Genomic DNA, 17,136 nt, shown 5'->3' on the forward strand with positions numbered 1-17,136 from the left:
AGCCGTTGTTTCTCAGTCTAGTTGTGTAGGACACAGCTCCCTGGCCCATGCTGGTGTGATGAGCCTTGCGGCCCCCACCCCACCCCACCCCCGGCTGAGGCAGTGGGTCGCTGGTTGTCAGCCGGCCACTCACAGCAGCTCTCAACAGCTGCCGGCAGCTCACAGCAGCCCATGGTAGCCCACGGCCATTCACGCTGGCAGCTGGCTACTCACGCTGGCCACCGGCCACTCATGGCAGCACACAGCAAGCAGCCCACAGCAGCTCACGCTGGCTGCCGGCCACCTCACGCTGGCTGCTGGCAGCACACGGTAGCATACAGTAGCCCAGGAGCCCAGTAGCAGCCCACGGCAGCTCACACCGACCTCCGGCTGCTCACGGCAGCCCAGCTCCAGGGAGAGCCGTTGTTCACAATCTGAGCTGTAGAGGGTGCAGCTCACTGGCCCATGTAAGAATCAAACCAGTGACCTTGGCGTTAAAAGCACAGCGCTCCATCTACCTGAGCCACCTGGCCGGCCCTATCTATCTTTTTATTATAGCTATTCTGATGGATATGAGTGATATCTTGTGGTTTTGATTTGCATTTACGTAGTGACTAATGGTGTTGAACATCTTTTCAAGTGTTTATTTACCATCTGGGTGTCTTTGGTGAAGTATTTGTTCAAATCTTTTGCCCACTTTAAAATTAGGTTGTCTTTTTTATTGTTGACTTTTGAGAGTTCTTTATATATTTGTGGATTCAAGTCCTTTATTAGGTAAATGTTTGCAAAGAGTTTCTCCCAGCCTGTGGGTTTGTCTTTTCACTTTCTGTATGTTTATAACATATTGTCCTGATGGATTGACTGAGATAAAATGACCCTCTTTGGTGACAGTTTTTTGTTTGTAAAAGCCTTACTTTGTTTGATGTTAGTATAGCCATTCCAGTTCTTTTACGGTTGCATGTGGGTTGATTTTTAAATAATTCTATTTCTTATAAGTCTACTTGGATATTCTATTTCTTCTTGAATCAGTTTCAGTAATTTGTGTCTTTAGGATTTGTCCGTTTCTTCTAAATTGTCTCATGTAGGCACCAGTTTGTTCATACTGTTCCCTTACAATCATTTAATTTATTTTGGTCAGTACTGATGATCCCGTTCATTTTTATTTTAGTCATTTGTGTCGTCTGTGTCTCTCCACCTTCTCACCCCTCATGGCCCCCGTCAGTCTAGCTAAAGGTTTATCAATTTTGTTCATCTTTTCAAAGAACTAACTTTTGGTTCCATTGATTTTTCTCTTCTTTTTTTCTGTTTTCATTGATTTCCACTCTAATCTTTATTATTTCCTTCCTTCTGCTCGCTTTGGGTTTAGTTTACGCTTCTTTTTCTAGTTCCTTAAGGTAGAAGCTCAAGTTAATTGATTTGAAACATTGCTTGTCTTTTAACATAGTCATTTAAAGCAGCAGATTTTCATCTAAGCACTGGTTTAACTATATCCCATAACTTTTGTTATATTTTCATTTCATTCAATTCAAGATATTTTCTAACTTCTCTGGTGGGTGTTTTCTTTGACCCATGGGATTTTTTTTTGTTTTTAATTTTTATAAGAGTTTATTTGAGCCAAACTGATAACATACTCGTATGCCAGGGAGCAAGATCTCAAATGCTTTCTAATCCATGGGTTCTTTATAAATGTGTTGCTTACTTTACTAATATTTAGGGATGTTTCAAAATTATCTCTGTTATTGAAAGGAATTTCTTTTTTATTTTTAATTCAATACACAAACTTAACAAAGGTAACAGGTAAAGTCAAATAGGCACTTATATTAAGAGAAAAACTGACTACGAGAAATTTTAAACACCTTACAGTAACCGACTTGCGGCTACATTTAACTGAGCTCTGTTGCTGTGAAGAATACAGCTTATGCACAGGTACGGATGAATGACTGGTACATTTTCAAGTATTCACTGAATACTACCTTATATACACATACACATTACATTTGAAAAAGATTTAGTTGACAGTCTCCAGATGTACTTCATTTGTGTTGATCTTTTGGAAGAAGTCTAGAGAGACGACTATGTGGTTCTGGCTCTCGAACCATGTGATGAACCTGGCCTAGATTCTGTTGGACCTCGGGTCTCCTCCACTTCTCTTCAGACATCACATGGGTTTTAGGTACTTGTTTAGAAAGTTCTCTGGGTAACATGATATGCCGGTACTCGTAGTACTTGTCGAAATACATGTCTGAGGAGTAGATCTGCTTTTGGGCCACCCTGCCAGCAGATGGGCGGGATTGAGGGGGAGTGACAGGGCAGGAAGAGCAGAGGCTTCTTCAGAACCAGTGACAGATAAGGGAGCTTGAGAGAGTGGGTAAAAGTACGTGAAACCAAATGGCAGGTGAAGTCAAGCTATTCTAGTAGAGGGGCACATCTCTTGAATTCAGCAAGAGATTTTTGAGTCAGAGGATTTGGAAAACTATGAAGTAAAGAGCATTATTAGTAAGACCTGAGCCTAGTAGTTTGGTGGAGTCCCTTCCAGGAAGAATTCTGACCTCTCCAGGGTAGCATCCTCTGAATGTACATCATGGTGACTGTCATAGTTAATACGAATGTGTTGTGGACTTGAAATTTACTAAGATAGTAGGTCCTAAGTGTTCTGACCACAAAGAAAAAGGCAACTGTGGGAGGTAATGATGTTAATTAGTTTGATTGTGGTAATCATTTCACAATGTATATATACCATGTTTCCCCGAAAATAAGACTGGGTCTTATATTAATTTTTGCTCCAAAAGACACAATAGGGCTTATGTTCAGGGTATATCCTGAAAAATCATGCTAGGGCTTATTTTCCGGTTAGGTCTTATTTTTGGGGAAATACGGTATATAAAAACATCATGTTGTGTACCTTAAATATGAGGTTGGACAATTAAGTTCATGAACTCATCCTAGAAAAGGTGCTACATACCTCATTGCTGAATATCACTATGGTCACCTTCAAAGTACTCCCCTTGGGAAGCTATGCACCAGCGCCAGCACTTAGTCCACACCTCGAAGCAATTTTGGAACTGTTTTTCTGGAATGGCCATCAGAGCTATCGTCATATTACCCTTGATGTCCTGAATGTCATCAAAATATCTTCCTTTCAATATTTCCTTTATCTTCGGGTAAAGAAAGAAGTCACTGGGGGCCAGATCAGGTGAGTAGGGAGGGTGTTCCAATACAGTTATTTGTTTACTGGCTAAAAACTCCCTCACAGACAGTGCTGTGTGAGCTGGTGCAGTGTCGTGATGCAAGAGCCATGAATTGTTGGCGAAAAGTTCAGGTCGTTTTCGTCTTTTTCATGAAGCCTTTTCAGCACTTCCAAATAGTAAACTTGGTTAACTTTCCAGTTGGTACAAATTCATAATGAATAATCCTTCTGATATCAAAAAAGGTTAGCAACATCATTGCGACAAGTTCATGAACTTAATTGTCAGACCTCGGATGTTCCTTGACTTAAAATGGGGTTACAGCCTGACAAACGCATCATTAAATTGAAAATATCGTAAGTCAAAAATGCATTTAATACACCTAACCTACTGAACATCATAGCTTATCTAGCCTATCTCAAATGTGCTCATAACACTTGCATTAGCCTACAGTTGTGCAACATCATTTAACATGGCCTATTTTATAATATAGTGTGGAATATCTCATGTAATTTATTGAATACTGTACTGAAAATGAAAACTGAATGGTTGTATGGATACTTGCCATTAACATACACAGCTGAAACTACACTGGGCCTTAAGAATGTTTGGAGCATTGAACTAAAATTAATTGTTGGATGATGGAGATGCAATAGCGACAGGGTCATCAATTTCTCTTCTGATGAGACTTGAGAATAGCTGGTTTCTACTGAAGCTGGTTTTTGCACCATTATAAAGTCGAAAAATTGTAAGTCAAACTATAAAGTCAGGAACTATCTGTGTATACAACTTTCATTTGTCAAAAATAAGCTTAAAACAAAAATTAAAGATGGTTTTCAGGTCATGGTACAGGAAGAAAGATTCTCAAAGTCAAGGAGATGGAGCAGAGGGTCCAGAGAGACTGAGGCAGGTAGAGTTAGTAAGTCAGATACAAAAGAGAAGAGAGCTTACAAAGAGAGAAAACCCCAGAGATCTGTAGATGGGTCCTTTGAGCATTCATCAGAGTGTTGATCAGTGCATGCATGCGAGGAAATTACCTAAGGCTGAGGAAAGAATAATGGGAAAGGTTTAGAGGGAAAAGTACTTGTTCCCACCAGCTAGACTGGAAAAACTATGATTCATGTGGCATTGGGTAGGGTGTTCAAAAAGGTCCTGCCTCAGTGGTAGAGAATAATTACCCTACACTGAACCCTGATTCAGATCTGTCTAATAAATCATAAAACCAAGTCCTGAACAAATTATTTCCAAGTAGGGGCCGGCCCGGTGGCTCAGGCGGTTAGAGTTCCATGCTCCTAACTCCAAAGGCTGCCGGTTCAATTCCCACATGGGTCAGTGGGCTCTCAACCACAAGGCTGCCGGTTCAACTCCTCAAGTCCTGCAAGGGATGGTGGGCTCCACCCACTGCAACTAAGATTGAACACGGCACCTTGAGCTGAGCTGCCTCCCAGATGGCTCAGTTGGTTGGAATACGGGCTCTCAACCACAAGGTTGCCAGTTCAATTCCTCGAGTCCCGCAAGGGATGGTGGGCAGTGCCCCTTGCAACTAAGATTGAACACGGCATCTTGACCTGAGCTGCCCCTGAGCTCTGGAATGGCTCAGTTGGTTGGAGTGCGTCCTCTCAACCACAAGGTTGCCGGTTCGAGTCCCGCAAGGGATGGTGGGCTGTGCCCCCTGCAACTAGAAATGGGAACTGGACCTGGAGATGAGCTGCACCCTCCACAACTAAGACTGAAAAGACAACAACTTGAAGCTGAACAGCACCCTCCACAACTAAGATTGAAAGGACAACTTGACTTGGAAAAAAGGCCTGGAAGTACACACTGTTCCCCAATAAAGTCCTTTTCCCCTCCCCCAAAATTTTAAAAAAAAATTATTTCCAAGTAACAGCATCCCAGAACAAAAGCTCAAGAAGATTTATAGGACTATAAAAATATCAAACAACTAATGGGAATGTAAAAATATTGAGACAAGGTAAAACTCACAATGTCTGACATATAAGTGAAGATTACCAGGTAGCAAAGAGAAAGAAAACATAACCAGTGATGACAATAATCAAAATCAACTAAGAGCTGACACATGTTAGAATTACAGCAGAGAAGCACATCAAAACAGATAGTATAATTGCATTGCATATGTCCAAAAAGTTAAGTTGATATTTTAAACTACCCAAATCAAACTTCTGGAGAAGAAAACAATAATGCCTGAGGTCAAAAATACACTGGATGGGATTAATAGCGATTAGACATTGCAGAAGAAGATTCATGAACTGGAAGGCACAACAATAGAAACTATCTGAAATAGAGAAAAGAGGAAAAAAATGTAATGAAAAGAGTATCATTGAGCTGTCATTGCATATCAGACAGCAACCTCCAGTGGCCTAATATATGAATAATTGGAGTCTCTGAAAGAGAGAAGAAAGGAACAGAAAAATACTTGAAAAAAGAATAGCCAAAATTTTTCTTCTGGTGAAAAATACTGTGACCCCCAGATGTAAGCTCTATAATCTCCAGGAACAAGAAACATGAAGAAAACTACACCAGGGCACATCATAATCACACTGATTAAAACCAGTGATAAAATTGAAAATCCAGAAAGCAGCCAGGGAAAGAAGGGGCAGGGGCCAGACATGTTCAGTACAGAGGAACAAAGATAAGGATGGACATCCGATTTCTCATTGAAAACAGTTCAAGTTAGAAGAGAGTGGAACATCCGTTTGAAAGTACAGAAAGAAAAAGCTGTCAGCAGAATTCTATAGCAAAAATATCTTTCAAAAATGAAGACAAGATAAAGATGTTTTCAGACACACAAAACCTGGGAGAATTCACCACCAATTGACTTGTACTACAAGAAACATTAAAGGATGTGTTAGGTCGGTGCAAAAGTAATTGCGGTTTTTGCAATTATGTTTAACCTTTTAAACCGCAATTATTTTTGCACCAACCTAATACTTCGAGCAAATTAAAAATGGTATCAGTTGAAAATCTGGAACTACACGAAGGAATAAAAATCACCAGCAGTGGTAATTGTGTTGATAAATACAAAAGGTTTTTTTTCTTTTTATTTAAAATTGTCTTATTTAAAAGATAACTATATAATCAAAAATAATATATTGTGGCGTTTATAGTATAACATGTAAAAAAAATGCACGGCAATAATAGTACAAAGGTTGAGAGGGGAAAAATAAATGTAAACTATTGTGAGGTTTATATACTACACATGGAGTAGCATAATATAACTTCAAGACAGACTGTGTTGGTTAAAAATGTGTACTGTAAACTTTACAGCAACCACTAAAATAAAAGAAAGAGTTATAGCTCATAAGCCAACAAAGGAGATAAAATAGAATCATAAACACTGTATTAATCCCCAAAAAAAGGCATGTAAAGGGGAACCAAAAAAAGGGGGGGCAATAGAAAATAAATAGCAACATGATAGTCTCAAACCTATTCATAGCAATGATCAAGTCAAATGAAAATGGCCTAAACACCCCAACTAAAAGGTAGCAATTGTCAGATTGAATTAAAAAAGCAAGATCCAATTATACACTGCTTACAAGTACACTGTAGATATAAAGCCATAAAAAATACTTAAAGTGAAAGACTGGGAAAAGATATGCCTTGCTATACTCATCAAAAAAAGCTGTATTAGATAAAATGACTTTCAGAGCAGGGAATATTACCACAAAGAATGTTTATTTTATAATGATAAAGGGGTCAATAAAATCAACAAGATATAATAATCCTAAATGTTTATGCATTTTTTAAATGATCTTCAAAATACTTGAAGTAAAAACTGATAGAACTTCAAGGAAAAATAAACCCCAAATGTAGCTGAAGATTTTAATACCCCTCTCTAAGTAATTGATAGAACAAGTAAGTGGTCAGAAAATCAACAAGGATGTAATAGCTTTAACAATATTCTCAACCAATTTGACCTGATTGACATTTAGAAAAGACTCCATCTAGCAATAGGATACACATTCTTTTCAAGTGAACATGGAACATTTACCAAGATAGAACATGTTTTGGGACATAAAATAAGTAAGTTTCAGTAAAAGGATTCAAGGCATACAAAGTATGATCTTTAATCTTTATTAGCTCTGACTGCCATCACAAAATACACAGATTGGGTGACTTAAACAATGGAAATTTATTTTCTCGCAGTTTCAGAGACTTGGAGTCCAAGGTCAGAGTACCAGCATGGTCAAGTTCTGGTGAGGACTCTCTTCCTGGCTCAAAGATGGCCGCCTTCTCTCTGAGTCCTCACATGGTCTTTGCTGGGTGCATGCATGTGGAGAGAGAGCAAGCTCTCTGGTATCTCTCCTTAGAAAGGACTAATTCCATCATGAGGGCCCTACCTTCAATAACCTCATCTAACCCTAATTACCCCCAAAAGTCCCATCACCAACTATTACTTTGGCGAGTTAGGGCTTCAACAAATGTGGGTATACAAACAGTCCATAACAGATCACAATTGAATCAAGTTAGAAATCAGTATCAGAAAGATCTCTGGAAAATCCCCAGATATTTGGAAACAAAAATGACACACTTCCATGGATCAAAAACTCAAGAAGGAAATTGGAAAATATTTCAAATTAATAGAAAATGAAACATGACACCAAATTTATGGGATGTTGCAAAAGCTGTACTTAGGGGAGGAATTACAGCTTCAGATGCCTAGATTAGAATAGAATTAAAAGGTCTGATCTATCTAAGCTTTTACCTTAATAATCTAGGGGGAAAAACCAACAAATTAAACCCAAAGCAAGCAAACAAAAGGTAGGATAAAGATCAGAGCTAAAACAAATTAAGTAGATATTTTTTGTTGTTAGAGAAAAATCAGTGAAACCAAAAGCTGGTTTTTTTAAGACCACTAAAATTGGTAAACGTCTAGCCAGACGAATCAAGGAAAAAGAGAAAACACAAAATTAATAACAGAAATAAGAGAGGTGATATTACTACAGTCTACAGATATTAAAAAGATAATAAGGGACTACTATCAACAACTTTATGCCAATAAATTTGATGACTTGGATGAGATGGACAATTTCAAAGCTCACGCACAGAAATAGATAACCTGAATATGGGCCAGAAAATTGAAAATGGTGAGACTGTTTTCCAAAGTGTCTATACCAATTTACATTCCCACCAGCAATGTATGAAAGTTTTAATTTGACATCCTTGCTATCATATCACTTGGTTATGATTATAGCCATCCTAGGGAATGTGAAGTGGTATTGTTGTGGTTTTGATTTGGATTTCTCTGATGTTCTTTTCACATGCTTATTGACTATTTGCATATCTTTGTTCCGATCCTTTGCCCATTTTTTAATTGGGTTGTCTTTTTATTACTGAATTGTAAGATATCATTATGTATTCTAAATACAGGGCCCTTATCAGATATATAAGTAACATTTTCTCCCATAAGAATCCATTGCCACATCCAAGGTCACAAAGATTTACCCCTATGTTTTCATCTAAGAGTTTTAATAGTTTTAGCTCTCAAATTATTTAAACTTAAATTAATTAAAATTTAGTAACATGTCAAATTCAGTTCCTCAGTCACATTCCCACGTTTCAAGTGCTCGTGTGACTAATGTCGACCACACTGGCCAGTGCAGATATGGAAGATTTCCACCATCACAGGAAATTTCTTTTACAAACACATACACACACATACCCTTCTTTAAAGGAACATAGAAAATGAGCTAAAGACTTGAACAGGTAGTTCACAAAGAAAGAAGTGGGCAAGCTCACATACACAAAATTGTTCCAAGTTAAAGAATTCTAAATTGGAACGGAGAGCATTTTTAGTCCCCCAAACGGACAATGACTACTTCCTTCAGGTCTTAACTCAGAAGTCACACCAGGGAGGCCTTCCCTGCCTGCACTATTTAAATTTCAAACCTAACCTCTCCATTTCCTGCTTTTTCCCCCTTAACTCTTAACCATTAGTATCCCATATATTTGACTTACTTTTTTGTTTATTATCGCTCTCCCCTTTTTCAATGTAAAATCTGCAAGAGCCTGTTTTCCTCATGATTTATTGTCCCTCCAGTACTTAGAACAGTCCAGAAACTCAAGTATTTGTTGTTGAATGAAAGCTGACAAGGTACAGAGAAACAGGAGCTCTATACACTGCGATCAGAGTAAATTGGTCCGTTTTTGGAAGCAGTTGTGTAGAAGTCTCAAAATTGTGCTTGCCCTTTGACTCAATATTTCTCCTTCTAGATATTTATCACAGAAGGAAGTAATTAAGGATGTGCCAGAAGATTCAGCCACAGTGGAAACCGTTTATTTGCAGTCAGGAAAACTCTTGACCTCTGACATGTTGGAAGGAATGTAGATATTTTTTTAAAATGTGGCACAATCTATTTTGTAGAGTTGTTCAAAAGAGAGCTTCCTTTCTTTCCTGATACCTTAACATTTAAAAATATTGTTTTGTTACTGATTTTTCTAACTTCTTTCTTAAGCAAACTGAAACTTACTGTACATTTTTTTTCCCCACAGGTCCCTTAATATGGACTTTGAAAATCAAGATAAGGAGAAAGACAATAACAGTTCTTCTGGGTCTTTTAATGGCAACAGCACCAATAATAGTAAGGAACTTTATGTCAATGAACTTGCATACATGTAGTTGTTTTCATTTGATTCTTTCAATAGCCCCAGTTAATTCACTGGGTTCAAGATTTGGTTGGCATATTAAAATCTAATCTGTATGGTATAATTTGTTAAATTCTTAAGTGTTGTTTTTTTTTTTTAATTCTTAAGTTTTGAATCTGAACTACTGATTTCTTGTGTCCTGCTCTTAACTCACGCCTAAAAGCCTGCTGCTGAGGATCTTAATCTTCTTAAAGATGAGCAGGCAGATTAGTATCTGCCTGTTTATGTCATTTAAATACTTTGGTGAGGCTGATAATCTTGTAGGTATTGATTATAAATTCAGTGACTCTTAAAGATAGCTACTTGAAGTACTTGTAAAACTAAGGCAATGGTGAGTATCTTTTGATATTTAAGATTTTATAAAAATACTTATTTTTTAAAAAATGGAAGTGTGCTTTATGGCAAATGTTCAGCAGCATTATTCAGAATAGCCAAAAAGTAGAAACAACTCAGAGATCCACAAGTTAGTGAACGGATAAACAGAATGTGCTCTGTACATACAGTGGAATGCTGTTCAGCATTAAAGTGAATGAAGCATGTGCTACAATGTGGATGAGCCTCAAAACATAGTGTTCAGTAAAAGCCAGACAGGAAAGACTACATATTGGAAAGACTACGTTTACAGGACAGGTTAAAGTCACCACCTAATAGGGAGGAACTACTAGGGGTCTAATATAAAGTTATATAGAATATTCACAGAGAACCTTTGAAGTTTAATTGGAGATCATTGTCTTCAGCAGTGTAAAGTAGGCACGATACATACAGTGAATACAATCATTTAAATATAATGAGTCTTTTCTTAAACTGCTCCTTGTATGCGGTAAAATACCATACCAGTAACTTACCGGGAACCAGGTAAAACCCAGTGTCAATATCTGATTTTCAGGTTAAATAATTACATAGCAATTCACCATCCAACATTTTAAGCCAAATCACTTTATACTCTTGAAACGCCTTTAAAAATTCTGTTATATAGCATATATGCAAATGATGTACTTAAACCTTATAAATCTGTGTACATTGCATCACAGAAACCTAAGAAATCAATACTGTGTATCTAAGTACAATTTTTATCCTCAAACAAATAAATGGTTAAGTCAGTCCTTATAGTAGAAGGAAGTTACCTGGTAACATCAGTTTTTTAATTTCTCATTATTGATCAGTGTCTAAAGAATAGTAGATGGTTGTTTAAATGGTCACTTTCTTAAATCTACCTTGTGTGTTATGTTCAATTATCCTCAACAATTTCTTCAGTGTGTAATCTGGGCCATAGACACCACAGTGATAAGCACAGATTAGGATAGAATGCAGTCCCCTCCACTTAATCAGGAACAACATAATGAGAGAAATGGCCGTTGTAGAGAAGGCCAGTACTTGATTATGGAGTGTGATACCATTTCAGATTAAAAGGATGGCATGGAAAATAGAATGCATTTATCAAAAATCAAAGAAACAGCAGCCTGAAAGTTGAACAGAGAAATATAAGAGGTTGTGTAAGTTCTAAAGAGATTGAAATCTTGAATGATCAACAATGGAGACTAATTGGAGGGAAAGTTCTAAGAAAAGGAGGGTATGAATTTAACGTTAAGATTTTGGCAAGAGTGTTTTGAACTGATTGTAGGAGAAAGTGAGCAGTGGAGAGAGGTTTCTTAAAGGTTGCAGTTGGCCTCCCAGAATAAATAAAAATCAAGGAATTTGTGGAAAAGACATGAAAATGAGTGAACTACAGCTATGCCTAAGAGCATGGATGTTTCCCATGATGTTGAGCGAAAGAAGCCAGACACAAGATAACATACTGCACAATTCAGTGTAAGCTCAACGGCCAGGCAAAATAAAAACGAATCAGTATTTTAAGGTGCATGCTTGGGCAGAAACCATATAAAGTGAAGCAAAGAAGAAAGTGTCATAAAAGCAGGGACAGCATTTCCCTTTGGGGAAAGAGAGACAGTAGTTAGTGACCAGGAGGGCACGCGACAAACTTCTGAGGTTGACATGGTTCTGTTTTTTGACCTGGGTGGTATTCGCTACGTGATGATTCACTGGCCTCTACATTTTTATATCATGTACTTTTCTGTGTGTTAGGCTTTACAATAAAAAAGGTTAGAAAGAAAGTGGGGGCAAGGTCCTTTCTGGTTTTCCCTAATCTTGTTCTGTTTCCTGTCTCATCATTACATCTGCCCCAAGAAGCCTATATAGAGATCCCCTCAGCCCCGGCACCTCAGTCCTTCATTTAATTATTATTAACTGTTTGTTGTGTTTTTTTTAAAGCCCCACCCCTACCCCATTATCTGACATCTTGAAGTCCTTTACTGGGTTTCCCATATAATTTATTTGAACTGCAGAGATCGATGGAGATGTACAGTTGGAATTCTCTTCATTAATAGAAATATGCACCTTAATCTTCCCACTTAGACTCGAAACTGTGAGATCTGGAAATGACATTTTGTTTTTTGTTTTTTTTTAAATCCCACATGTTGCCTACTGTATAATAGGTGTTCAGTGAATATTTGGTTAAAAGTTACAAAATGAGTAACTTTCTTAACAATTATCAATGATACATTAATGTATTGCTCAATGTCTGGTTTTGTTGTTGTCGTTGTTGGTTTTATTGGGGAATATTAGGGAACAGTATGTTTTTCCAGGATGTCAAGCCATTGTTTTCAATCTTGTGGAAGGCACAGCTCAGCTCCAACTTGTTTTCTTTTTTCTTTTTTTCCAAGTCAAGTTGTTGTCCTTTCAGTCTCAGTTGTGGAGGGTTCTGTTCAGCTTCAAGTTGTTGTCCTTTCAGTCTTAGTTGTGGAGGGCACAACTCAGCTCCAGGTCCAGTTGCCGTTGCTAGTTGTAGGGGGCACAGCCCACCATCCCTTGCGGGAGTCGAACCGGCAACCTTGTGGTTGAGAGGATGCGCTCCAATCAACTGAGCCATCCGGGAGCTCAGCAGCAGCTCAGCTCAAGGTGCCGTGTTCAACCTTAGTTGCAGGGGGCAGAGCCCACCATCCCTTGCGGGACTCGAGGAGTTGAACTGGCAACCTTGTGGTTGAGAGCCCACTGGCCCATGTGGGAATCGAACCGGCAGCCTTTGGAGTTAGGAGCATGGAGCTCTAACCGCCTGAGCCACCGGGCCGGCCCTCCAACTTGTTGTTTTCAATCTAGTTGTGGAGCTGCAGCTCAGCTCCAACTTGTTTTCAATCTAGTTGTGGAGGGCGCAGCTCACTGGCCCGTGTGGGAATCCAACCAGCAGCCTAGTTAAGAGCTTGCGCTCTAAACAACTGAGCCATCCGGCCGCCTATCAGTGTCTGTTTTATGACCAGATATGTAGTTAGCGTGTAGCCATGTTCATTGCATGCTAAAAAATAAATTTTAATTCCTTCATCATGCCTATTTCTTATGTTGATTTTGGTTTTAAAGATAATGCATCTGTACTTAAGTCCTTCCAATTATGGCTGTTCTGTTTTGCTTTGCTCTGTTTTGTTTTGAAGTCACTAGATTTGTGGTAACATTTCTAAGTAGCCCCTTCCCCTTCAAGACCATTTTCTCCAGACCTTTTAGGAAATGCTGTATTGAAGTGGTGCACATTGTTTTAGGTAGCATATTGTCAGCAACTAAAGGAGCTTGACTTGCCCTGTGACACTGTTTGGTAAGCTCTCTTGGACATCCTTCTGTAAAACTGGTGGAAGTCTAATACCTCCTGGTTTAAATAAAATCTGTGCTTTCAAAAAACGAACTCTGTGCATTCTAATATTCTTGAACAGTTCTTTGTATTCAGTTTTGCATTTTAATTGCAGAACGAATTTCTAAAATTTAGATTTATTATAAACAAATACTTCTAATGCCTGACTTACTAAACAGTGTTTGTTGTAGCCAGCCATTTCATTTTTCTGTTCATATTTTATACCAACATAATTAATAGTCTACATATATAGTCTGTAGACTATATATGCTACTTCCTTTTAAAGAAAGGAGGGGGGGAGTTAGCATTTATAGATTTATGTTTTTAAAGATTTTTTCTTACCGTATAACAAATAATCATTTGTTTGAGAAACTTATTATTTTCTGTTATAAAAGGCATCTAAAATTTTATAGTTTCCTCTAGTTCTTCTTTGAACAATTGTAGAGCACTCAAATTTAAAAAAAAAAACACCTATTTAGGTGAAATTTAGTTAGACATTTCATAGTTTTGTTTTATAAATGTTTCCGTAAGACACTTTAAGATACACCCCCCTAAAATGATCCATGGCAAGCTGCATGGGTTTGACTATAATTGAGGATAGACCTCATCTCCAGATCATTTATTTCATTTCACCAAAATCCCTACATAGCTTTCGTGAGGTAAATTTAAATACCTAAGAGCAAGTTTGAAACGTCGGTTGATGATTGCAGTCCTTTGTGTCTAGTTATGTTCATTCTGGTTGTGTAACATTTTATTCATAGCCGTAATTTAATGAAGAGAGATTTTTACTTCTAATATTTCTTTATCATAGGTCATATAAAAATTTTAATTAAATTTATTGAGGTAACATTGGTTAATATGTTTCAAGGGTGCAATTCTATAATACATCATCTGTATATTGCATTGTATGCTCACCACCCAAAGTCTAGTCTCTTCCCGCCACCATATATTTGATCCCCTTTACCCTCTTCTCCCTCCCCCATCCCCCTTTCTCAAACTCTGGTAACCACCATTCTATTGTTTGTGTCTATGAGATTATTTGTTGGTTTTGTGTGTTCATTTGTTGCTTTCTGTTTTATATCCCACATATGAATGAAGTCATATGGTTCTTGTTCTTTTCCAGCTCACTTATTTCACTTAGCATGATATTCTCAAGATCTAGCCATGTTGTCACAAATTTCACCTTATGGTTGAGTAGTATTCCATTGTATATAGGTACCACATTTTCTTTATCCAGTCATCCTTTGAAAGACACTTGGGTTGTTTCCATGTCTTGGCTACCATGATAATGCTGCAGTGAACATAGGGATACATTTGTCTTTTTTATGGTTTTCATTTTGGGGGAAGGGGGTTACATCTTTATGAATAAATGTTTTCAAATTTTTCAGGTAGATACCCAGAACAGGATTGCTGGGTCCTATGGTAATTCTATTCTTAATTTTTTGAGGAACCTCCATACTGTTTTCTATAGTGGCTGCACCAATTTGTATTCCTACCAGCAGTATAAGGGTTCCCTTTTCTTCACATCCTCTTGTCTTATTGATAATAGCCATTCTAACAGGTGTGAGGTATGTTTTTGATTTGCATTTTCCTTATATAATAGCTAGTGCTGTTGAGCATCTTTTCACGTATCTGTTGGCCATATCTGTTATCACATATCTATCTGTATGTCTTCCTTGGAAAATTGTCTCTTCAGGTCCTCTGCCCATTTTTTAATTGGATTGTTTGGTTTTTTTGTTACTGAGTTGTGTGAGTATTTTATATATTTTGGATATTAACCCCTTATTGTAGGAATCAGTGGCAAATATCTTCTCCCATTCAGTTGGTTGCCTTTTTGTTTTATTGATAGTTTCTTCTGCTATGCAGAAGCTTTTAAGTTTAATGTAGTTCCATTCATTTATTTTTTGCTTTTACTTCCCTTGCCTTTGGGGTCAAGTTCGCAAAAACCTGAGACCAAGGTCCATAAGATTAGTGCCTGTGTTTTCTTCTGTGTATTTTATTGTTTCAAGTCTTATCAAGTATGTAATCCATTTTGAGTTAATTTTTGTGTATAGTATCAGACAGTAGTCTAGTTTCATTCTTTTGCATGTGGCTTTCCAGTTTTTCTTTCTCCATTGTATATTTTTGGTCCCTTTGTCGAAATTTAGTTGCCACATATGTGTGGGTTTATTTCTGGGCTCTCAATTCTGTTCCATTGGTCTGTGTGTCAAAAGACCCCAGATAGCCAAAAAGCGATCCTGAGAAAAGAACAAAGCTGGCAGTATCACATTCCCTGACTTCAAGTTATACTACAAAGCTATAATTACCAAAACAGTATGGCTCTGGCAAAGAAACAGACCAATAGAAATTTCTTCTTTAGTTCCTCTCATGTACTTAATGATGTCTCAGCAGGGTTAATTTGGAAGTAGTAACATACAAGCTCAAATTAGTAATTTTTTCTTTTCATTCAGTGGTTATCAGATTTTGTCATGTTTTACTTTTCCATCAAATACTCTATTAATGTTTCTCAACACTGGCTGAAAATAAAATTTTGTGGGGAGTTTTTAGTTGGGCCTACTAACCCCCAGTTTAATTGATCTGGGGTTGCGCCTGGACATTGTAATTTTTTTTAAGCTCCCCAGGTGATTTTAATGAGCAGCCAAGAACTGAGAACCACTGTGCTAAATCCTACTTGTTCTTTAAAATGTTTCCATAAAGTAATTTTTCTGATTTGCTGTTTTCAGATCTTTGGTTCTCTCCCTTTCTCTCACCCCCAAAATCTGTACTTAACTATTATTGACAGTGGGGAAGAGTGAACATGAATATATTAAATCCACAGATGATGAAAAATTATTTTATTCAGTGAGTTTAAACCACCTCATTCACGAAACCTATATACAACACCACAGATGTACTCAAATCGACTAATCTCAATTTTCACTACCTTTGAACGTTCATGATTTTGTTTGTGTTTTTTGGCACCCTGCCATCCAGGTGGTTAGCACCAGCAAGTGGTAGTTTAACTCACTAAGTATTTTGTTTTTTGAACAACTGCTATGATGAAAGTACTATGAGGAGAGCAAGGAGCTCATAATCTCATTGGGAAGGAAAGACTCGGCCTAGCTAATCTGTATGGTACACACTAATCCCTAGAACTGTCCACATTTTAATGCGTTACTATACCTAAAGTACACGGCATGGTACCTGTCACATACGTCGTTAACATGTCCCTTTCTCTCTTGCAGGCATCCAGACTATTGACTCCACCCAGGCCCTGTTCCTGCCAATTGGAGCATCTGTCTCTCTCCTAGTCATGTTCTTCTTCTTTGACTCAGTTCAAGTAGTTTTTACAATATGTACAGCAGGTAAATGAATTTCTGTCTGTTCTTAACGTTAACCTAAAGGGAAAAATTTTCACCTTTTTTTAATCATCATTCAAAAATTAAGACTTGCACACCATGACACGCAAGTCTTTCTTCATAAGTCTGGCTTTTTCCACCCTCACCCCTTCTTTGAACCACTTGACATGCATATCATGAGTTCAGGCCCGCCAGCATCATCTGAACAAAAGACGGGGGGTTTGAAACCATGTGAGCTTTGTGACACCAGAGCAGGATCGCTTTGGCTCCTGGTCTGGGATGTTACCAGAAACCCAATCTG

At 37.8% G+C, this 17,136-nt stretch overlaps 1 protein-coding gene and 1 pseudogene across 1 annotated transcript in view; one reads left to right on the plus strand and one right to left on the minus strand.

Moving 5' to 3' along the window:
• Positions 1-17,136, plus strand: part of SPPL3 (signal peptide peptidase like 3) — a 108,609-nt gene that overhangs the window by 74,640 nt on the left and 16,833 nt on the right. Inside the window, exons 3-4 of the mRNA XM_019727866.3 lie at positions 9,675-9,763; positions 16,722-16,841. Coding sequence (XP_019583425.1) covers positions 9,675-9,763; positions 16,722-16,841 — 209 coding nt within the window. The remainder of the gene's footprint in view (positions 1-9,674; positions 9,764-16,721; positions 16,842-17,136) is intronic.
• Positions 86-2,562, minus strand: LOC109445465 (cyclin-dependent kinases regulatory subunit 2 pseudogene; annotated as a pseudogene).

Source organism: Rhinolophus sinicus, chromosome 9 (genome assembly GCF_057876585.1).
Source record: "Rhinolophus sinicus isolate RSI-liver-muscle chromosome 9, RSI-T2T, whole genome shotgun sequence".
NCBI classification, from domain to species: domain Eukaryota; kingdom Metazoa; phylum Chordata; class Mammalia; order Chiroptera; family Rhinolophidae; genus Rhinolophus; species Rhinolophus sinicus.